The sequence below is a fragment of the Onychostoma macrolepis genome, chromosome 04 (genome assembly GCF_012432095.1).
Source record: "Onychostoma macrolepis isolate SWU-2019 chromosome 04, ASM1243209v1, whole genome shotgun sequence".
NCBI classification, from domain to species: Eukaryota; Metazoa; Chordata; class Actinopteri; order Cypriniformes; family Cyprinidae; genus Onychostoma; species Onychostoma macrolepis.
Genome location: NC_081158.1, coordinates 28056035 through 28080308, shown reverse-complemented (window position 1 = coordinate 28080308; position 24274 = coordinate 28056035). Strand labels below are relative to the sequence as shown.

General features: G+C 36.4%; 1 protein-coding gene and 1 pseudogene across 2 annotated transcripts in view; both read right to left on the bottom strand.

Moving 5' to 3' along the window:
- The window catches only part of LOC131538533 (uncharacterized), a 173749-nt pseudogene extending 166115 nt beyond the window's left edge, over positions 1–7634 (bottom strand).
- A 2420-nt stretch (positions 7635–10054) lies between these two features.
- tmtc2a (transmembrane O-mannosyltransferase targeting cadherins 2a) overlaps positions 10055–24274 on the bottom strand; it is a 35103-nt gene continuing 20883 nt past the window's right edge. For both annotated transcript variants that reach the window (XM_058774201.1, XM_058774200.1), the window contains 11 exons: positions 23628–24213; positions 18863–19694; positions 18656–18770; positions 17395–17480; positions 17048–17232; positions 16833–16911; positions 15710–15831; positions 14001–14082; positions 11347–11461; positions 11041–11104; positions 10055–10791 (listed from right to left, as the gene is read on the bottom strand). In XM_058774201.1, the coding sequence (XP_058630184.1) occupies positions 10612–10791; positions 11041–11104; positions 11347–11461; positions 14001–14082; positions 15710–15831; positions 16833–16911; positions 17048–17232; positions 17395–17480; positions 18656–18770; positions 18863–19694; positions 23628–24213 (2446 nt within the window). In that variant the 3' untranslated portion in view covers positions 10055–10611. The remainder of the gene's footprint in view (positions 10792–11040; positions 11105–11346; positions 11462–14000; positions 14083–15709; positions 15832–16832; positions 16912–17047; positions 17233–17394; positions 17481–18655; positions 18771–18862; positions 19695–23627; positions 24214–24274) is intronic.

The window sequence follows — 24274 nt, the reverse complement described above, 5'->3', positions numbered from 1 at the left end:
AACACTGCTCTGCCTTCACTCCCTGTCTAAAACATTTCAGTATGTTTGAAATATCACAGTTCTGTTCATAACGTATATTAAAAGAAAAAATAAATAAAATAACAGGAGCGTTTCAAAGTGGCTTATTGGGACACTAGTGTGCAAACTTTTTTTCTACCACATGCCAAGCTAATAACATGGTTGTCAGCATTAAAAAGTATAATTGCTGCTTTTTGCAGTGCAAATGATTGTTATGTAGTTCAATATATTGAAATATATTTAAATGACTATTTATTTGATCATGGTATTCATGACTATATATCATTTATTAGAACAGGTTTTTGAGTTCATCAAAAGTATATACAAAAATCTACATATTCAGTCAATGCAATGTTAGGCTATATAACAAAGAGAGATAAGCTATTGTTCATCTTTTTAATTGCTTACCCTAATTAATATTTAATGTGACTTCCAAATACATTAAAACATCAAAAAAAAATTAATTAAAAAAAGTAGAAAATAAACTCACTGGAGTGTATCACTGGTTAAATTCAGATTTGAATATTTAATCTTCATTTACTAGTGAAAATTCCAGTCTGAGTAATGGTGCCAGCTGTCCTTTTGCTCCACCAGGTGGAGATTTCACTAATGAGTTTGTATGACTGCATGCATACTGTATACTTCAGAAAATTTCATGCACAATCATTTTGATTCATTTTCGACATTTTGGGTAATTTTGATGCCATGAGCCAGTTTTGATGACTTTGCAATAATCATAAATATGGACTAATAATTAATTAATGATCAGTTACAATTACAGACTTGTCACAGCATTCATTTGTAAACCACTTTGGATAAAAGCGTCTGCTAAATGAATAAATGTAAATGTATAAAATGTTAAAAACTGTAATAATTAATAATGAGTGCACATTTCCAATGTATGTAATACAAAAGCTCCGACATGAAGTGGATAAATATAGTAGAAAGACAGAGAAAGAGTAAATTACCCATCAAAAAAGTCAGTAGCATAAGAAGATTTCTCTTTCTGACTTTTTTTTCCGCTTAGCTTTACCGGAGCAGCACAAAACAAGCAGTAGCCTGTCATGCGCTTAGCGGTTTATAGATGTTGTAGTAGAGGCATTTACATTTTGACAGCCTAAAAACAGACTTCAGTCACATATACTGTATGACTGTAAATAATTAATTAACGAAATGGACCATATCCTAACTACATGAGCGTAATTAGATTTGTCATCATTATTTTTTACTAAAAAAATATCTAGGGGACCTTCTGGTTAAGAAAGGGCTTTTATCCTTTTTGGGAACAGTGGTTGAGCCCGCAAGTTGTTTTAATTTTCATTCAGACATTCACATGTCGTTGTGTTTAATAGTAGTACTATAATTAGCAAAGATACACCACGTAAAAACACTACATACATATAGGCATGGTGACTGATATAACTATAACATTGCACTAAATGGATCGTGGACCGTGCAATCGACGTGCTTTGTATTTGAGACTAGCGTGACGTGTCAGAGTGAGGTAACGAAGCGTCGTTTTCACAGGTCACGTGACAGCCTTGTTTCAAGCAATGCTCCGAAATACTGTTTCGAAGCACTACTAGTGTGTCAAAAACTCGAAACGTGTGTCGACACTAGGTGTCGATCTACCCATCCCTATTCACAAACATATGCATAGTATGTTTATGCATAAACAACAACAATAACCACAACAGCAGCATGTTGTGTGAATTAAGTATGTTTTTATTGACATGCAAAATTGTCAGTGCTCTTAACAACAGTTATTAGCTGAATACATTAATGAATGACAATTGACATTGAACATTAATAAATAAATAAGGAAGTAAAACGCAAAATAAGACCAAATAAATAGATGTGATGGTGATCAAGTTTCAGTGAAACAATCACAATCCAATCAATATGAATCCTTTAAGTTCATCATTTTGGTGTGATTAAGTGGCGATTTTTCTCTGCAGATGATGAGGTTGTAGGATGTCATCTGAAATACACAACTGAGTTTAGAGTTACAGTGCGTTTATGTAAAAACTATTATGTTTATGAAGGCCAAAAGCAAAAATGGACAGTATGTTTTCTTAAAAGAAAAAAAGTGATATAAAGTCATGGGATAGTTTTAATATTTTTTGTGACTGGGTATATGTATACATAAACCCAAGTAATAATTAAAAATCTAACAATATGAATTATAAATTCATTAGGTGCGTTTACATAGAGCATTGTAATCGGTTTAAAAGTCCAATCCGAATGAAAATGCTCCATATAAACACCTCAATCAGAATAAAAATGTCCAAATCGAATGAAATAAACCTTTCTACACTGAAAAAAATGATTCATTGAATTTACTAAATTTTTTTAAGGTAAGTGGTTGCATTAAATTTATTTTAGCTACATTTAAATAAACAAATTTAGTTTACTAACTTTCAACATATTTTTTTTTAATTAAATGTAGCTAAAATAAATTGTTTGCGACCACTTACCTTAATTGTTTTTTTTTTCAGTGTATAAACCGAACAAAATTAAAATCCTGCAATGTAAACGTGTTAAACCGACTACTTTGCATCTACGTCATCACGTCAAGAGGTTGGGTTGTCAGAACGTGATGTCCGCAACAGTACTTTCTGGGACACCGACACTACAGTAGAGACTGGGTAAGGACACCTGGGCCCGGAGTCTTTCCTCATTATAAAAGCTTCTTACCTTTTCCCCTGTTTGGTGGTGTGTGTGTGGGGACTTTCTCTCTCGCACATCACCCTTTTGTGTTGTTTGTTTGCCGGCACTTGTGTTCAATTGTTGTTTTGTTTGTTAAATAAAGTTGTTATATTTTGGTTAAATCCCCGCTTTCCTCTTTTTTTTTTTTGTCATAATCTTTCAGCCGGATTATGACAGTACTCAAGTATTAAAAAACTAGAAGTACTTTCTTTTCTCAAATGTATTCAGAAGTTTGGTTAAAGGGAGAAAACTAAACAAATTGCAATGACACAGGTCAAACATGCATATCTAGTGAAACAACAACAATTAAAATGCAGCACAGCTGAAAAAAAAAAAAATGAATACAGGGAAAGGGATTAAAAGGAAACTCCATCATTTCCACCCTCATACCATCCCATATGACTTTCATTTATCAGATGAACACAAACTAAAAGTTTTAGAAAAAAAAAAATGGGACATCTAAAAATGACACTTCAAAAAAAGTGAATATGACAGTAACTCATGCAAGCCCTGTTAATGAATCAGTGTCTTCTTAAGTGAAACAATAGGCATATGTAAGAAGGATACAAATACTAATATTTTAAACTTGACTGTCATGTTCACTTTGTGTGGTTTCTGAAGTGGTTCTGTCCCCTTGCATTATCTGGACTAAAACTATTTGCTTGTGTTCATCTTAAGAAAGAAACTCATAAACATGGGATGACATTAGGGTCAGTAAATGATGAGAATTTTCATTTTTGGGTGAACTATTCCTTTGAAGAGCAAGATGTGATGCAGAGGCTAGAAACATATTGCAGACAGAATACAAGAATGTGTTGAATTAATGAGGAAAATCATAAAATTAAAACATACAACATTAACATTTTGAAAGGCCATTTTTTTGTTGTTGTTGTTGTCTATTCAACGTCACTGTCTAAAAGGATAATTAATCTTTTAATTGTTTATTTGGGGCATTTAGAGTTTTTTCTCCACAAATATTGATAATTATTTGTGACTAATTATATCAATTAATGAGCAGAGAGGACAGTCCCACAGGTGAATCTCATTCCCTCTGCACTCGACTCTGTTCAGCCACACAACACCTTCACCAGCACCAAAGACTGAATTCCCATCAGCCCTCAGTGCTGCTCCACAACCCAGCTGCCTGCAGACCACCTGAGCATCGCTGATGTCCCACTGATCATCACAGACTGAGCCCCACACAGCGTTATGATACACCTCCAGCCTCCCAGAGCACCGGCCCTCCCCTCCACTCAGTCTGAGAGGAACATGATCTGAAACACACATCAACCAGCACTGAGCAGCTTCAGAATAACATTCACAACAAAACACAGAGACTGAAGCTAGAGTCTTTCAAAATCACTTACTTATTTAATGCAAACAATACAGTGCACAGATAATTTATTAGTTAAATACAGGCTTACAAACATGCAACATATTTCTTACTAACTTGAACATTGTTGCTGGTGAGAAGATGTTGAACATGTCAGAATCAATCTTAACTCTCACAGAGGCTTTTAATAAGGAATGAGAACAGTAAATAATTTAATGGTTTCAATTAGATTCAGATTCCTCTTAACAATTAGAGTTACTTAACGGTTCAAACAGTGTTTTTTTTTTTTAGCACATTTATGGAATAAATATTTGGAAAATACAAATGCAATTCTATTTCCAAATAACAAAATTACTTAAAACTAAAATTCATTTAAAACAATATTTTCAAAATGTGTGTTTTTTATGCACTTTTCACAGACTTCTCAAAGGTGGCATAAATGCAAATAAAATGTGAAAAATATTAAATACTGCTGAAGAATGTGTATCTTTAGCTACATGTTGAGATATGAATTAACTGACTTCAGTAAATAGACTGACTTTAGTCTCACAATTAGTTGTAAGCTGTATGTGGAATATTCACTAAAAATAACTCAGTTGAACTACAATGGTTGAACTGTGTGTTTTGTAATGTACTTTCAGTAGTGGCATTGTTGTGCCTTTAAATACGTAATAAGTAAAGTCATTGCATTGTATAGTACTGCATTTAGAATGGTATTTGGCAGCATTAGTGGAAAAGTGCATGTGCGAGAACCTTGAATAGGACATTATTCGGTTTCGGTATTATCGTATAACTGTGTCACGGCCCTGCTGGTCTGCCCTGGTTGGCCACCAGATGTCACTGTGTGTGTTAGCACATAGCTTGTTGTTTGTTGTTGGTGCCATGTGCTTTCCTGTCTATTGTCTGACCCCGCCCTCCTTGTTATCTCATTATTGTTTCAGTTACTTCACCTGTCCTCCTCCTTTGGCTCCCCATATAGTCTCCTGGTGTCTACAGTCCTGTGCTGTTTCGTTGTTTAATGTCGTGTGGGTTTGTTTGCATGTACTGCAGTTCTCTGCCTGCCTGTTTTTCCCCTTCGGGGTGGTTTTTATACACTATTAGTATAATGACTCTCTTGATTAAATATGTTTACCAGAGCAGATGACTCCAACATCTCGTCTGTGAGAATATTCAGCTCAACTCCATGAAGAGATGGAACATTCTGAGAGTTTTGTTTCATTCCCGTCACAATCAAACACATCAGCCCAGATTTCACCACTTCCCTCTCCAAACCAGTCTGATCCCACAACAGACACAGCAATCCCACAATTCAGCTGTCTACAGAGGACACTGGCAGCTCTCATATCCCAGCATGCATCACACACTGTGCCCCATTTACTGAAGTACTGACGCTCAACTCGACCAGAACAGATGTCAGGACCGTTTACCAGTCTGAGATCAGTGTATCCTGAACAAAGAACACAGTCTTAATGAAACGGAACAAAGGAGTTTATAGGAAAGATAACAGTATGAGTTCTGTTTAATACAATAAAAGCAGGGCTTGACATTAACTTTTTGGTTCAGGCAGGGGCTAGTTGGAAAGTGCAAATAGCAATCAGATGCTATTAAGTGAAAATAGCTATTTTCTTAGTGATAGATGCTATTTACATAAAGTGCAAATATAGCGATGGATTCTATTTACACTATGTAAAAATAGCAGTATTTTCTGCTATTCATACTACTTATTGCAAATATATGCACCTCAGTATTGTATTACATTATAAAAAAAGTATGCAATAATAACATTGTGTAAATTTAAAAAAATGTATTAAAATTATTAAATGAATGATGCCACCTTATTGGGACAATAAAGCCCTCCTTACACCTACCCTAACCCAACCTGATAACTTTTTTGATTATTTCCTTCATTTTCATTGAAAATAAATGCCTTTCTGTGATATGAGATGTGAAAAGGGAGAAGAACGAGTAGCTACAGCAAAAGGCAGATTCAAACTCAGGCCGATTGCGTCAAAAACACTACACTGCACACTTTATTATCAATGCCACTGTTACTGTTGTTTGATGACCATCTTTTGTAATGTTGTCTTGCCCAACCACACATTGTTGGGCAGAATTTGTGTAAATAGCCTTAGTGGAAATAGGCTTTCCAAAGTTACTAGCCATTCAGCATTTTTATTGGCCACAATTGTGTTGTTTAGAAATTACATTTTATATGCTTAAAGTTGACTCTGGCATCCTAAAATTTACTTCAACTAGATTTACAACTCCTTTAAATATAAATGTCATGATTCAGTACATGATTCTCTTTTTGCTGGATCAGCAATTCCCAACCTGACTTCCACTTTTCCTTTCATTCAAAGAACTGTCCATTCTTTGTTTCAGTATATTTACAGGGCACCTGCAGGGTTTTTAAAAGAAAAAAATAATGAAGACCTTTTTTTTTTTAAGAGCTGCACAAATAAAATGAATACCGTATGAGTTAGGTAGGGCAATGTCTATGGTAATATATTAAACCTTAAATGGCATGATTTACAATTCAGATAAAACAAGACGGTTTATAAAATTATAAACTTCACAGTTCAGCCTTTAAACCATCTTTTTTATGTATTATTATTTTTTTAAAAGGGAGTCAAAATGATCAAATATGAATATAAAACATCTTACTGTCTTAATTGTGTAGATATTTAGATGGCATATTAGGGCATTATAGCTATCCACTGGTTCACATTTACAACTGCATCTTTTCTGCCTAAAAATATGGGTTGATTTTTGCATTAGTCTAAATAAAAACAGCAGACGAGCTGATTGAAAATGCAAATTCATTCGGCCAATATGTTTTGGAGCAGCAGTATGCAGTGGCTTCCCCAGTATTGCTGTAAATAAGGTAAATTTAAGACCTCTTGAAATAATAATAAACCATTTAGGCATTTTATATAGCCTGAAATTTGATACAAATAAATGTACGAGTTTTTAAGGACCCTCAGAAATCAACCAGCCAGTCTGCACCGATAGCTGCGTAGGCAGCACGCCAGCATACAGCACTGTGCGCTACGGGCATCTTAAGTTAGAATCCCAGCTCAAGGACCTTTCCCAATCCCCCTCTCTCTTTCCACTTTGCTTCCTGTCAAATCTAAACGGTCCTATCATAAAGGCAAAACGCAAAAATAAATCTAAAAAAAAAAAGAAAAGAAATCAACCAGTCAAAAGGACTAATGACTGTCACACGCCACTACTGATATCCACCCACATTGGGAGATGGTTAATGTCAAGCCCTGTACAATTTTAGTCTATTTAACATTTGAATTTGTTTAAACATTTTACCAGAACACATCAGTACCACGTGATTGTCGTGGGTGCAATTTATATTATGTGATGTTGATGATGGACAGCGTCGAATGTATGATTCATTTCCTCTGCACTGAATCTCTTGTGTCCACATCTGAGTGTCTCCTTTGCCAAAAGCAGCTGCTCCCAGCACCTGTACAGGAGCCCCACAGTCCAGCTCTCTACACACAACCTCTGCATCCTGCTGGTCAAAGACAGCGTCACACACTGACATCCACGACTGATCATGAAGTATCTCTAGCCTCCCAGAGCAGCGAGAACCTCCAACCAGCCTGACTTCTGAAAGAACACAGATAATTTAAATAGTTTTTGTTAATAATAATAATAATAGCTGTATCAGAGGCAGTAAAGTAAACTGTGGAAAGGAGTGCATTAATAATTGTACTCATGGAACAGATGTGCTATTAGATGTTTCTAGAAGATATATATATATATATGTGTGTGTGTGTGTGTGTGTGTGTGTGTGTGTGTGTGTGTGTGTGAGTGTCTGTCTTTAGTTCATGTTAGTGAAATGTGAACCATTTTCAGTGATATAATAATTTGGAACAGCTCACCTAAGCAAAGGACTCCTCCTCCTCCATATAGAGACACTTCAGTGAGGATCCGCACACACATCTGCCGGAGGTAAGATGTAATAGTAATGCATCATACAGGAGACATTAAGAGAGAGGACTCCAGGATATTTCCATAGAATGACCCCTATATATTTTATGCTATAAATATGTGGCTATATTACAGCTCCCCTTTGAAGCTCTTCTGCTTTTCTCCTTTTCCATCTCTCCAATCCTATTCTGCTCACAGGTGATTGGAGACGAGTTTTGTTCCCACTTTTGTTGCAGTTTGCTAATTTTTGTAAAATAGCTTCTGTTTTTGCTTTTCAGATAAAAGAGTGGTTTCAGTGTAATATGTTGCAGGCTCATTTATTGGTTATAAATAATTGATAAATAATATTGATGATAATAAATCATCAAAAAATATATATTTGGCTTGTTTTGGGCTTGTTTTTGAAGCTGCCGTTGCTTATTTGTCTCGCGAGAGTTGGCAACTGTGATCTGGACAGTTATAGGGTTATACTGCCTATTGCCCTGTATGGAAGTGAGATCTGGGGCCCAACGAGTAACTACAGCCATAAAGATTGGCACAAACACCCTTTAGAAGCTCTGCATGTAGAGTTCTAAAGAAACATCCTTCATGTCCACAGAAACACACCTAATAACCATCTAATCATTTAAAAAAAAAAAGAAGAGTTTTAAAGTTCTGGATCCACTTAAACTCTAGTTCTGAAGATTCTCTTCACTTTAAAGCACTAAAAACACAAAAAATGAGTGCCCAAAAGAAGTCATCTTTGTGTAATGGTGTCAGATCTGACTAACAAAGCACTCAATATCACCAACCCTTAAAAACCTGGAAGAATCAAAAAAAATAATGAATGAAGAGAAGGAGACATACATACAGCATTAGAAAGAACAAACCAAAGACCAAAGTCGTCTCCAATGTTATCTGAAACTCAACAGAGAGTACAGTCTGGCTGACTATCTGGTCTCAGTCAGGAATAACTCACAGACATTTACTGACGAAGCACAGACTGAGTGACCACCAGCTGCCCATAGAAAGAGGATGACATAAAAAGACATGGTTACCTAAAGAAGAGCGAATCTGTAACGAATGTAGATCTGGATCAGTTGAGACGGAGGAACTCTTCCTCCTCCGCTGCAACAAATACACGTCCTTAAGAAACGCACTGGACTGTCAAATACAGCAGATTATTCCTGAGTTCCAGTCACTCCATGAAAATGACATTATTACTCGGTGAAGGACCTACTTCCTCTTTGGTAGCACAACATACTTATAAATGCCACAAAATAAGAAATAAAGAGTGAACATTAATGTTTATATAAATATATATGCATGTATTTTTTTTTTTGGTTTATTGATGGATGTATATTTGTTTTGTTTTGTTATTCTGCTATGTACAATGCTTTGGCAATATGTATCTAAGTATGTCATGCCAATAAAGCAATATGAATTGAATTGAATTGAACTGTGAGAGAAACATATTTCCCTCTTACAATAAATAAAAATTCTTTAAAAACTGACACCCAGCAAATAGCAGTTTACAACATGACAGGAAAACAAGTAATCTTATTCAATTTCTTCCAATTTATAGTGTTGACTGCGATCATTAAGCTCAACCATTGAACCCTGTTAAACAAATAATTATTTTTTAAAAAACACAGATAAAGGCATACATATCTTCATAAATAACTAGAAAAAAATATAATTCCCAAACTCCAAAATGTGACAAATTTGCAACCCTGTTACCTATTCTAGCATTATTATTATTATTATTGTTGTTCATCAAAAAAAAAAATCACTGTCTTACTGCAAATGGACAGCTTTCATTCACTACATGGGCTTGTGCGTTGAATGTAGCAATGTGTTACTCAACCACAAGATGGCAGCAAAAATCTATTTATTCTAATGACAAGCTGCAAGGTGCATTTTATACTGTAATGCGTTAGTCTTCCAATAGCTGGCAGCAAAACACTTATTCCAAACACGAGCTGATAAGTGTCTTGTTCTTGTATTATGGCAGCAGAAAGCATCTCAAAGCTTACTAGAAGGGAAATTGGTCGTTTTTTCTTGTAATACAATTCTTAATGACTTTATTTCTGGTCAAACAGACATTTTATTGTGGTAAAATGTTTTGGTAAAAAGCCTGAAATTAGACAAAACAACATAATAGTGCTTCATAACAGATTGAGATCTGAATGATGGGAGATATTGAGAATTTAAGTTCTATTAACAACCCTCATAGGCGACAAACTGTTGATTTATCAACAATAAATTAAAAGGAGGCATTTTAAATATCAACATAATGACAATCTAAACTCTTTTATGTCACTTAAGAAAAAAAAAAAAAAGAGACTTCAGTTGGGGGGAACGTGGTCAGTGCTCTCAGAAGAATACAATCCAGCATGATGCAATCACCATCTCTCCTGTGTTTGTACACTTTACTGTTCTTTTACACTTATAAGGGTATTTACTGTCCAAAGCAGAACTTCACAGAGGCTTCATCTTCGTCCCCATCCTCCAGACCTGTTCAAGTTTTAACCAGTTCCACCAACATCTGTCTGTAAGCACTGAATCAGCACAGAACTCCTGCTCAAATCAGATCAAGTATCTGCAGATGCCCCAGCAGCAGATCAAGTCCCAGAGGCTCGTAGGCCCTGTTTCTGCATGACGTTCCAGAGTTTGTGGAGGTTGGACTGAGTGATGAGGTCGTCTGGTTTGAGCTGCAGCGCACGGAGGTAGTTGCTCTCAGCTTCCTTCAGCTTCCCATTAAGATGGAGGATTGCCCCGAGATTCATCAGAGCTGCTGGATGCTGAAAAATCAAGAAACAGACACAGAAATAGATAATCAGGATTAGGTTTAAAAAAAAAAAAAAAAAAACTGAAAAGTACATCAAACTGACATTCTAAAATAGCACCAAATATGATGGAATATGGTGTTTTAATCTTAAAAAACATATCGTAAAATTAGATTAAAAAAATATTTAATGCATGTAAAAGAATCAATAATTCTTCCAGGTAATTTTGTAACATCGAATAGAATGGCTAAAGAAGGTACTTACATCAGGTCTTAAATCAGCTGCCTTCCCATAATACCTTTCAGCTGCCTCATTCAGACTGGCCTGTCTGTGGACAAACACACGCATTAAGGTATTATTACTGCTTTATTAGTAATAAAATATTGTATTACTATTTTATTATTATTATTAACAACAACAAGTGTTTGGCAATATAAAATCAATATGGCAATTTGGCAAGTAGCTGTGGATGTGGATGAAACAAGTGGAGTCCACATGCAAACCACCTGAAACAAAGAATTGTGCAGATGTAGCTGTGAGCTTTTGAGAGACACACACAAACACACACACCTGAGCATATGAGCAGCGCTGAACACCACGTCAAACTCAGAACTGTCCAGCTCTGCAGCTTTCTGAGCCGTCACTGCTGCCTCTCCCAGACGAGACTCTTCCAACAGAAACTGACCTGACAGACAAGAAGAAAGAAAGGGGAGCTCACAGGATTGAACACAACTCAAACACAGCAGGCCAGAAGCCCACAGGTCAAACAGTCAGAGATCAGTGCGGATATGCAGCACAAGCATCCAAAAACACACAGAGACAAAGAAAGGGAGTGGAAAACGAAGGAGGACATGAGGCATAGTGAACTTCAGTATTTAAAATCAGTTCATCTTAATTGTAATAATCATAATAGATTACAATATATAATATTCTGAGTAGAATTCTAAAAACATTTATTTAATTAAAATCTGTATAATAATAATAATCATCATCATCATCATCATCATCAGGAAAAGACAAAACAAACAATATAATAATAATAATAATAATAATAATAATAATAATAATTATTATTATTATTATTATTATTATTATTATTATTATTAATACAGGGTTTCTGCAGGATTTTTAAGCTCAAATTTAAGACTTTTTAAGACCTGCACAAATAAAATTAATACCATATGAGCAGGGTAGGGCAATGTCTATGGTAAACTATTAAACTGTAAAATGACTATAAAAAGCATGATTTACAGTTCAGATACAAGTTTTCAGGAAAACAAAAAGTTTTATAAAATGATACACTTCACATTTCAGCCTTTAAACCATTTTTTAAGAAAATGGATGAGTCAAAAATATTAATTATATTAATTTAAACAATTATCATCAATAAATTATTATATTAATTAAATAACATACAAACACATTTTACTGTTTAGATTTTTATAATGAATTATCTTCTTATTGACCCACCAGTTCACATTTACAGCTCTGCGTGTTTGCAAGGTAAAAACATGGGTCGATTTTCACATTGGTCTGAACAAAAAACCTAATGTTCCTGCAGTTCTAGGACCCTATTTTTTGGGACAGCGCTATCTACTCCAACAGAGGAGACCTGATTCAAACATTAAACAAACAGATGCAAAGACTAGATCCATGGAAACTATTCATTTTTTATCTTTCCATCTTATTTTTAATGTAAGAGCTAGCGTGAACCGTTTGAGGGGGAGTCAGCAATCTCCATTTAGCCTTTTTAGCTGTACAAAACAGTTCATTGTGATGCTGGATGTTGTAAATTAGTATTTGTATTCAAATTATTTTACATTTATTAAAGTACTAATAATCACACCAATTTGTACCACAAGTGTTTTACCATTTACTGCACTTTAAGTTTGTCACACATCAGGCGTGAGCGCTGCGGCTAATGAACTGAAGTCTCTCACAGACACAAGACTTTCTTTCCAAGAAAACTGAATTTAAAACCAGAATATATAGAATATATTGAAATAAATTAGGTTAAATATTTCAAGAGGGTTACCAACGGGTATGTTTAGGGTTAGGACAATAATTAAGTGCATACAATTAAACAACTACATAATTCCTTAAAAATAATAATATACAGAATTGAATAGCAAGTGCTATAAAATAATATGAGCCACTAATATTTGGTCATTTAGCAGATGCTTTTATCCAAAGTGACTTACAAATGAGGACAATGGAAGCAATCAAAATCAACAAGAGCGCAATGATATGCAAGTGCTATTTTTTTTTTTAAAGAATAGAATTAGAATAGAGAGTGCTAGAGTTAGAGGGTCAAATAAAGATGGAAGAGATGTGTTTTTAGCCGTTTCTTGAAGATGGCTAAGTACTCAGCTGCTGGGATTGAGTTGGGCAGGTCATTCCACCAGGAAGGAACAGTTAATGTAAAAGTCAGTGAAAGTGATTTTGTGCCTCTTTGGGATGGTACAATAAAGCGACGTTCACTTGCAGAACGTAAGCTTCTAGAGGCACATAAGTCTGAAGTAATGAATTTAGGTAAAGGGGTGCAGAGCCAGTGGTCGTAGCTATTGGTAGCCAGTGCAAATTGATAAACAGAGGTGTGATGTTCTTCATTCTTTCTTACATTATTTTTGGCTCATTAAAAATTAATCTTGCTGCACGTTCTGGATTAATTGTAAAGGTTTGATAGAACTGTCTGGAAGACCTGACATAATACAATAAATAAATAAATAAATAAAATAATTTTTAAAAAAAGAAAAAACTATAGGGTCCTAGAAATCCAGTTCTGAAACTACAGCCTCCGGTATTGCATGAATACACTACTCACAACAACAGCCTTATTGAACATGTGCATTCATTCTCTGCCAGCAGGAGGCGCTTTCGAACGGTTTCCGCGGTAACAACAGAACACAAAGCAGCACCGGACTTTGAAACGTTTAATCGTCACATTAAGCTGCATCGTGATTCTGGTCAGTACCCAAATTTAAGACCTCTTGAAATCATAATTAAGACTTTCTTGTACAATTTAAGACTTTTTATTACCTTAAATGTGATAAAGTAAATTTAAGACTTTTTAAGGACCCGCGGAAACCCTGTAATAAATAAAATAAATAAATGGTGGAATATTTAAAGAAGCCACTATCAAATAAAACGTCAAGTGCATTTTAGCACTTTATCAAACAAATTAAAAGGGAAGCAAATCAATCAGAAAGGAAATCAGATTGTACCGTAATGCATATAGCAGTTTCCTCTGGCAGGATCCAGCTCTATTGCCTTCAGGAAGTAAAGCTCTGCTTCAGACTTCTGTCCCTGTGGAGAAATTAAGAAATAATTACACCTGCACCCAACATTATTAATGAAGGGACACAATCATAACCAGACCCTTTAAATTTGTGCTTTATATGATGCTAGACGTTATCAAAGTGTGGGAAAGTATACCTTCTTTATAGTTAGAACACTTTCTAATAAAATACACTTCCTTTACGGTTCAGTGCTGATTGCTTCCATGTTGGTGTTACCTTTGCAAATGTTTTTGTCATAAGCAGCAAGGTTATATTATGCTGAATTCACTGAACGGTTCTGTGGCAAACACTTCTGATAAGAGGATAAAGAAATACCTTGGAAAGCTGTAGCATTTCATGCCCTCCTTTGCTACGGTTCCTGAAAAGCATTCAACTACATCCAAGAACGTTTATCAAATGTACAGGCCTATAAGTCAAGGTTTCAAAAAGTACTAAATGGCTTCAGATTTGAATCCAAAAGGGTAAATACAAAACAAACTATTGTTTTAGCCTCAACCTGCGATTTAATCTATCAACTAAAGCATTAAATTAGCTTTAGAGGTTTTCAGGGACATATTTCCAATAGAAGAAGTTCAAAACGGACTGCTAAACTCAAGGCTGGACAGGAAAGTAAAACAGAACAGTAAATGTCCTGAATCGTCGAAAAAGTTACAACATGCCATAACTTCAGTCATTTTGCGTGATGCTGTCCTGACTGTTTGACACAGAGTAACCCAGCTAATACACTGCAGTTCCTCGACAGCTGGTCAAAAGTTCACCACTAACCTGTTTTCAATAAGGAAAGAGAGTAATTACATTAAGCGCGGTGCTTGAGGGATAATAACCGGTTTTAAGCTGTTTATTAAGCAGACAGGCCGGTGAGGGGAATTTAAAGTGAGCAAACAGGTTTGAAGCAACAGTCTGGACTCTTGACCAGCCATGCCGAGACACACATCCAAATCAGATTAGAGGGAGGATATGAGATATCACGTCCTGGGGGGGACGCAGCTGCTCGACCTTTCTTCATGACCTCTCTCCATTTACATCATAGTGGTCAGAGAGGAAAATATCACAAGCGACTGGACGACTGTTATATCGTATGCAGACAGAACATAAATGGGAAAATCTGAAAAGACAGGTTTTAAAGGCATCAAAGGTATCATCACAGTGATGTTGGTGTCTGAGAGACATTTTTGTGTTAATGTTCCTCTCAAGGACAAAGCAATTAAAAGAAACCTCAGCATTAAGAGTCTCATGAAGGGTCATCTGTGACTGAAATGATTTTAATAACCAGATATCTTTGGTTTCTCCCCTTTTCTAGTTTGAAATAAAAACTGAATTTATTTCATATTTAACTTTAAATCCATTTAGCTAAAGGTTTTTACATTCATACTGAAAATATAATAGCAGCCACAGTGTTAAAAATACAGCAGAAAAGCCTGAGACCACTAGTAAAATGTTTCTATTTTACCTAAACATGCATGCATGCATGAATGAATGAATGAATTTTTAAATATGATATTTAATTGCAGATTTTCAATGTGGTCTCATTCTTTTAGGCACCACTGTATATTTTGTTCTATCTTCCACATGTTTGACAGACAAAAAGCTCATAAACACAAAGGGGTAATAATGCACTTGTCAGCTTGACTCACCATGATAGACAGCAGTTTTCCATAGGTCAGGTGGGCAGGAATATGGTCAGGTTTGGCCTTCAGTGACTCTCTGTACCAATGACCTGCCTCCTCTAGATTATTCAGCCTCATATATGCCTCACCTGTGAGCCAAAGTCAGAGGGATGTGCAAAATTACATAGAATTACTCGCACTGCATGCCATCAAATCAAATGCAGAGATAAGCATATCATGGGATGAGTTTGGGGAGCTATGGATGACCTTTGCAATACTAAGGTCCTGTGTTTTACTTCCTAGGAAACACGTGTGTTAATAAAATGTACATCTTGAATGGACTCTAAAGTTACTTTGGATAAAAGCATCTGCCAAACGAATAAAATGTAAACTCATCACATCTCCAGACACTGAATCAGTAACACAAGGGCACATTATTTATGTATCAGATTCCAGTCACATCTCCAGATGTCTTTTTCATCCTAATAAGAGGAGAGGAGGAGTATTGTGGCATAAAACTGCATTGGAAAAAAATCATTAGATGGTTCAACATTTTAGGTCATCTCAATCCAAGCAGCGAAGTCTTTAGTCATCTTCAAGAAATGAAGCGTAAAAACACCTCTCTTCCATCTGCACTTGACTGTCTAACACTAGCACTCTCCATATAGTTTCTGATTTATCAACTTGTTTTCTTTTTATTTACTAAAAAAAACTTGATCCTCTAACACTTGCACTCTCTATTCAATTTTTATTCTAACTACTTTTTTTATTTTAAAAAAATTGACCTTCTAACTCTAGCGTTCTCTATTTTTTCTATTCTACCTACTTTCCTTTTTATTCATTATAAAAATGATCTTCTAACACTAACGTTCGCTATTCTGTTTCTATTCAATCTACTTGCTATCTTTTTATTTAGCATAAAAAAAATCTTGCTACGTGTACTGCGTTTGACTAATCAAGACTTGTCATAGCACTTGCGTATTATTGCTCTTTTGTTGGTTTTGATTGCTTATATTGTCCTCATTTGTAAGTCGCTTTAAATAAATGCGTGTGCTAAAAGACTAAATGTAAACGTAAATATTTTATTTAGAGTGTTGTGTTATTGAATCTCAAATAAAACATCTGAATGCACTGAGAAATAAACACTGACCCATCATATTGTACAAACTCTGCGGTGCAAACTGGCGTGGCATTTTTTGCACAGCCTCTTTATACATGGACAGCGCCTCCTGAGGACGACAAAAAACAAAAATGTCATAACGTGACAATAAGAACTGTTAATTAAGAACAGCAGGGGAAAAAAATCATACAAGAACATCATTGCATCCATCTAAACTGATAATGTATGCAGATTTCGATGAACACCTCATGCTGGCCCTGCTCATGAAGCAGTTTGCCGAGGTTGTACAAGCAGCTGGTGACGGAGCTCTTGTGGGCATGAGGGTCCTTTAGGTTCTCATCGGGGATGTCAGCACAAGTGTGAAAGGTGCGCTTAGCCTCTTCGATATTTCCTTGGGAGACCAGGATGATGCCTACGTTCAAGTATGCAGCTGTGAAAGAGGACAAAAGGGAGGAGAACTAATAAAAAATAATGAGACAGAATTATCCAAAATTGCACATACTTGTACAAATGAAAGCCGAAAAAAAAAATTTTATTCCAGTAACAGACTCTTTGGTCGGTCAAAATGATGAAACTGAAGAGCTGAACTCACAGGCCAGAGTCGGTCTGCTCCCGATGGCCAGTTTGTAGTAATGCAGAGCCTCAGAGAACCGCTCGCTCTCCTGTAGCAGCAAACCACTGCATGAAATAAAGCACACATTGCTTTTAAGCTTGAGAAATTATATGTTAAGTAAGAGGCTGGTGCAACAACCAGAATGTGACGAAACATTGAGGTATCTGCTCCTCTCCAGGGTTAATGAATGTTAGAAGTGTCTCACGCTTTTTAAAGCCTGCAAATAAGAACTAATGAAATCCCGTCACATACACAAGCCCTGAGCAAGAGATACAGCAAACACTTTCACTGCTCCTCAACCTCCCACTATCGTTTTCTGAATGCTAAGTATGTCTCTCCCAGTACAAAGTATCTTAAATATTCTATGCAATTCTGGAGGCAACCTTCAAAAAAATTAAATGCTCTGTAGTGTTGAGCAATATTATGGCACATATCCATACTGTGTACATCTGTTCATGTCTGTTGCCCTGCAAGCCATGTTAATTTGATTACGGCAGTTCCCATGGAAAACTGGCTCAGATAAAGTGCTGTATGACCTTGACAAAACCAACAACCCCAAATACTGCCCTGTGAATACAGTAAGAAGGAAAGCCGTGCATTCTACCATGCAAAATGCTTTGCTTATTTCTGGTCACAAAACAAAACAAAAAACACAAAAACAAGACTTAAGTGCAAACTAAATAGGTATTTAAACACTTCAGTGAATATAATTAAGCAGCATTCGTTTTGTATAAATACTTATATATATATATATATATATATATATATAAAATATTAATAAAATAAATACCACATACTCAAATTAAATATAAGTATCTGAGCACTTTATGCAACATGTTATGCATGAATGACAATGTTATTTATTAAAATTATATTTATTTATTTATACATTTATTTTTAATATAGCGAGCACAATCAAAAAAAAAAAAAGTAACAATGTTTGAAAAGAATAAAGAAAAATATATGGATACCTTCTGGGTGTTAAACATTAGTAGACAATTTTCATGAATAACGTGATACTTCCACTAAAAATCATCTTAATCAAAACTCCCCATTGTTAGAAAAAGACTCAATTCTGAAAAAAAAGGTTTAGTATCATTTGTTTTCAGAAGCCAGTTGGTTTGATATTTTTATTCATTATTTTATTTTTTTATATATATGCAACCTCATTCAGACATTTTAAGTGTGGCGTAGTTGTAAAAAAAAACAAACAACAACATGTCTGTGTTTGTGTACTCACAGGTTGTAGAGCATATCAGCCATATTTCCACGGTAATAAAGAGCATTTCTATACGCTCTCTCTGCCTCAGCCATCTTTCCCTGGTTCTTCAGGACATTACCCAGGTTACCCCAGGCTAAGAGAAACAAACCAAAGAAATGTCACTAGTATTTACTTTGGCAGTACTATCATATCTGATATTCTAATATTCAAGCTCTCCAAACTCACCTTTAGCAGGGTTTACAGCAATGCCAGACCTGTACAGCATCTCCTCGCTCTGCCAGTCCTGGTTCCTCCTCACAGTCTTCAGGCTGTAGAGGAGCACCAGACCTGCAGCACAGCTCAGCAGGAACGCTCTGGAGCGTCTCCACCTGCAGCGAACAAACATGCTCCTCAACCCAACGGTCACGAGCAGACAGAAGCCCATACTGGGGATGTACAGCACCCGCTCGGCCACCACAAAGCCCACGTAGAAGAACATATTAGTAGCTGGGATGAAGGGCAAAACCAGCAGCCCGAGGGAAAAGACCACCACACTCTCTGTGGCTGGAAGGGATTTTTGAGGTGCTTTGGGTGGTTTATGATATCCATTTCTTTTGGGAGAGTTTGAGTCCCTGTAGTGATTGTCATCATGATTATAACTGTATCCATTAGTTGCAGACTTTCCATTGCTCATATGTGATTTTCCATTGGTTTCGCTGATTTTAGAGGACTGTAGTGATGGGTTTCTCAAGCCAAACCATGACAGGAGAGCGAATCCTGAGTAAAACAAAACCGAATGAAGGTTCCGCCAATCAGTGATGGATCTGAGCAGAGGAATGGCATCCATTGACCAATCAAAGCTGAGTTTGTCAGGGCAGAGGAGGAGCCAGGCATTGACAGCTGGCAGGTACAGGAAAGTAAGCACTCTGATCAGGAAGTGAGGCGAGTCGGCTGCAGGGTTGTCAGAGTTGGAGAAGTTTGGAGGCTTGTTGCCCATCCAGTAAAACCGAACTGTGAGAAGAATCATCCCCCAACCAACCAGCCATGCTAGACTGACCAGCAAGCTCATGTTCTTCCTCTAGAAAAGAAAAGAATTAAATGATTGTCAAAAAATTCATTTCATTTGTCCATTAACAACATTCAACAGTGGATATACTTTCATAACAGAAGAACTGACATTTTTTTTGTCATAAAAAAAAAAATCCAACCACAATATATTTTCCACCGCATCTCACATGATGTATTGCATTTAACAGCACTTAGAGATTGAAAAAAAAAAAAACCAATGGTGGAAATAACATTAAGATTTTAACGGAATAATATGGCTGACACCGTAGTCACTTTGGTAAATAAGAATACTGACTGTCGAAAAAATCTTCATTGGGGCAAAATAGTTTGGAGTGGTGAAAATACTGATTGTTTTCGCAAAATAAATACTGAGGCGTTTTATTTTTCATCTCTCTATTTGTTTATCATAGTTTTAAATACATAATTCATATTTTAATGATAGTAAGGACTAGGATTTTCCTGTTCCAGATCAAAAGTTTGGGTTCGGGACAAGCACGTACACATGAAAGTCTAAAGAAGTAGCAAAAATAAATTATGAAGGCTTGGTAAAAAGTAAAAATAAAAAAATAAAAATAATAATCCTAAAACGGCCGAATGTGACATTCATAAAACAAAGAAAAAGTGAAGAAAAGAAAAGAACCCATGGCACATTAAAAGAAGAAAAACACCCCTTTGCATTTATACTGTATACTACATCCTGCATACTGAACAGTTCTTTGAATGTAAAATTGAAAAATCTTTTCTTATATAAATGGCTCTTTGGGCACAGCATGGCAATTGACAGAGTGCATACTGGGGAAGTCGAGCTCAAAGACTGGGGAAATTAGATGCCACAAATATTGATTCTTTTATTTCACACAACGGGTCAGAAACTTATGGACTAAAGCCACATAGATCCTCCGCTCCCCACTGAGCGTGACACTTCAATCTATGGTTCAGGGTTGAACTGAATGAGCACTCTTTCATCACCTGTTTTTGTTCCCGCTCTTTTGTACTAAACTGTAAAATCAATCTTAGATTGGAGATGCCATAAAGACCTTATCGACAGAGATGTGAAGGACAATCACCAGACAAACAACAATATTCCTGCAGGAAAATATTCTTCTCTGCTTATAAAAGTTAGTAACTAAAATAAAAAGAATGTATAAAACACACCGAATAACCTCTGCGTTTAGTGCAAAATCCAGACAGAAATAGTCAGGGTGTTGGAGGACGTTGATGAACTGAACTCATTACGCTGCAGAGGACAAAGGAAGTGCTTGTTTTAGCTGCTGCTAATCACGCCACTTATAATGAGGAAGGTTGTGGGTTTACAGCCTTCTCCATTGGGACACCGTCCAAATTCAATCAGGATCTTTCAGTTTTCAGCATCAAGAAAAAGGTAGGAGCATCATCAACAGTAGACCTACAGTCTGAGTAACATCAATATATAATACCTCAGACAGTTCATGCATCTAAAAGTCATTACACACCAGAAATGAACTGTATTCAAGGAAATGTGAGATCCATGGCATCATTTCACAGCTAAATTTCCCGTCACAGCAAAAATGCCGCCACATTAATCAAATTGTTGACTGTTATGAGCAAATCTTCCCACTCACACGACATTGAGACAAATGAGCCGAAATATTGTGCGTCATCATTGAATTACCTTAAAAGAGACTATGAAGCATTTCTCGTGAAGCTTGAAAGATTCATTTACCTCGCTAATCAGTCCTTCAACCTTTTGCATTTCGTCCCTAAAAGTTCAATAATCAAATTAGCATTTTCTAATGTTTCCGGAATAAGACAGGTTGGATGGTGGTGTGGAGATCCTACGCTAAATCAGCAGCCATGTGCTATTCAGAAAAAGGGCAGAACGCATTCCAGACAATCACCAGCGCTTTATCTCATCTCCGTCCGATTAGAGAGCAAATGGGATGAAAAATTGCCCTCTATCTGCATTGTGCGCTCGTATGGCCGAACCTCAAAACTAATCTACAGCGTATTGTTTTAGACTCACACCGCATTCTGCTCAAATCAAAGCAATATCGTATATCAGGGGTGTTTGTAGCCTCTGGAATATCAATGAGGGCTCCCTATCTGTTTTCATTACCGTGATATGCATTCATTACCGCGTGAATTTAAAGGCTAAGACGCGTGGCATTAAATATGCAAAGTCAGAGCCTCGCTGTTCAAAAACCATTTCAGAAGATCCTGTGGGATCTTTTATTGTTGACCGTTCCTTCTGCATTTAATGAGGCCTCTCTGAAGCATAGAAAGCCAATGAGACTATTTTACACCATGGGACTAAGAGTAAACGAGAAAGTGCTTTGATAAAAAGAAAGAGAGGAAGTGAGGGCATGGTTTCCTTTCCTCTCTACTCTTCCTCCTCATCCTCATTTTTCTCCCTCTGTTTGCGTTCCCATGCGCTCGTGGCCGTCTGGAGGGTTTGTAATCTCTCCCTGTCGCCCCTCTCATGTGCCTCATGATTACCAGCAAGAAAAGCCGGAGACATGGGCAGAGAGGCCACGATAAAGAGCCCAGATGTGCTGCGGAGTTGGCATCTGTGTACAGAGTCTGGACTGGTAAGATTACCCTTGCGTTATTGTCTGGAGACGGGTGGAGGAGACCTGCAAAAAATCCCATTTATCATAATATTGATAAAAAGGGACATTTAAATATTAGCTTTGTATATTGTACAGAACAGATCATGAGTTTAAGTCTGATAATTCCCACAGAATCATTACATAGAGCTAAATGGCATTTGCCATAATGCAACACTTATCATTTGTCTGTTTAATAAAGTAATCTTAATCAGAACAAAACATAGTAAAATACCCCTTTTATAGAAATATCAAGAAGTAAAAGCCACTTTCACGGTTCCCTTATTTTCCAAGACATTATTTTCAAGACTGTTTTAAGTAATACTTAAAGTACCTTAAGTAACACCTAAAAAAAAAATAAAACATGGGATTCTTATATTATTAGAAAGGCAGTACAATTACTTTGCATGTTTTCCCCTCACTGTCACTGGAGAAATATCTATTTTTACTGTTATAAGAGCATTTTAGAGGACTTCAATTCTATTGCCATTCAGACAAGCATTTCGAATCTTCAAGCAAAATTAAAGTTTTTGTTTTTTTTTCGCACTGAACAACAGAAAGTGACATAAAAAAAAAAAAACACACACACACACACACACTGTATCAAATATATGACCAAATGTCCATGTTAAAACATTATGCAGTGACTTTTTCCAGCACCTGTGAAGATCATTAAAAATGTAGTGATGACGCAATAAATATTTAAGGGTCCAAAACACATTCATGCAAAGTTGCACTAGTGTTATTTTAATATTTATATACTAATAGTTTTTATTAATATTTTTAAAATATTTTAAGTTTTTTTTTTTGTTTAAATACTACTATATTTTTTTCCAGTTTTAGTTACATTTTATGTTTTTATTTATTGCCATCTAGTAATTTTAGCACTTTAAATTTAACTTATATCAGTAAGTTGCCAAGGTAACATTCTAATTTCCTGTTTTTTTTTTAATCTATATTTTTATATTTTATTTTATTTCAATTAACAAAACAAAAAAAAATTGTTAATAACCTTGAGTCACACCGATTTCACTTTTTTGGAAGTGCACCTACAGTACTTATGTTTTGTTATAACATTACACTAAATCATTAAAGACCAACTAATTTTCAAAAGACATCTGGGTGATTTTCTTGCATTACAAAAATGCATTTTCCAAGATGGTTATAGGAACTTTAAGCTTCTAGTTTTCAAGATTGAGGTTGAAATAGGCCTGCATTTTAAACTAGACTCTGGATTTATATCAGTATATTTATAAAATTCATAAAGTTTCAGGACCTGGTTTTGTACCACCTCAGTGCCCCTGTTGCATTTTTGCTCAGACTTTAGGGAGATTCACACAATGAGAATCAGATCTCACCTTCAGCACCATCATTATCACTTGCCGGAGTCTCAGACGATGCACAACACAGAGGTCATAAACAGCTGAGACGGCCAGAACAGTCACTCCCTGCTCCTTCCACAGTAAAGCAGCTGCAGCAGCACCCAAACTCCCAGCAAGCCACAGCACTGTCTGCCATTCAATCCCGCCCGAGTGTGCTGTCCTGAGACGGCAGTACTGGGCATAACAGATCAGGGACAACAAGAAGCAAAATGCTGCACCCACATCTGCTCGCCCCACCACCCCAGCTACCGCTTCAGTGTGTATGGGATGAGAGGCGAAGAGCAGACCCGCCAACAGGCTCCACGGTCCTCCACCCAGCAGGGGGCGACAGAATGCAGTGAAGAGCGCAGTGACACAGCAGTGCAGGCCCACGTTGACCAGGTGGTAGCCCCGGGGGTCCAAGCCGCTCAGGGCATAATTGAGGCGGAAAGAGAGAGTGCAAAGGGGGCGGAAAGACTTGTGGCTGCCGCTGTGGGTGAGCAGAGTGCCCCAGAAGTCATCGTACAGGATGTTCGTCCATGGAGTGTCCGGTAGGAGGTCTTGGTTGGTTTTGATTGCTCGGCTAAAGAAGATGGAAAGAGAAAATACATTTTTTTTTTTTAAAAAAGGAGGTAACATAAATA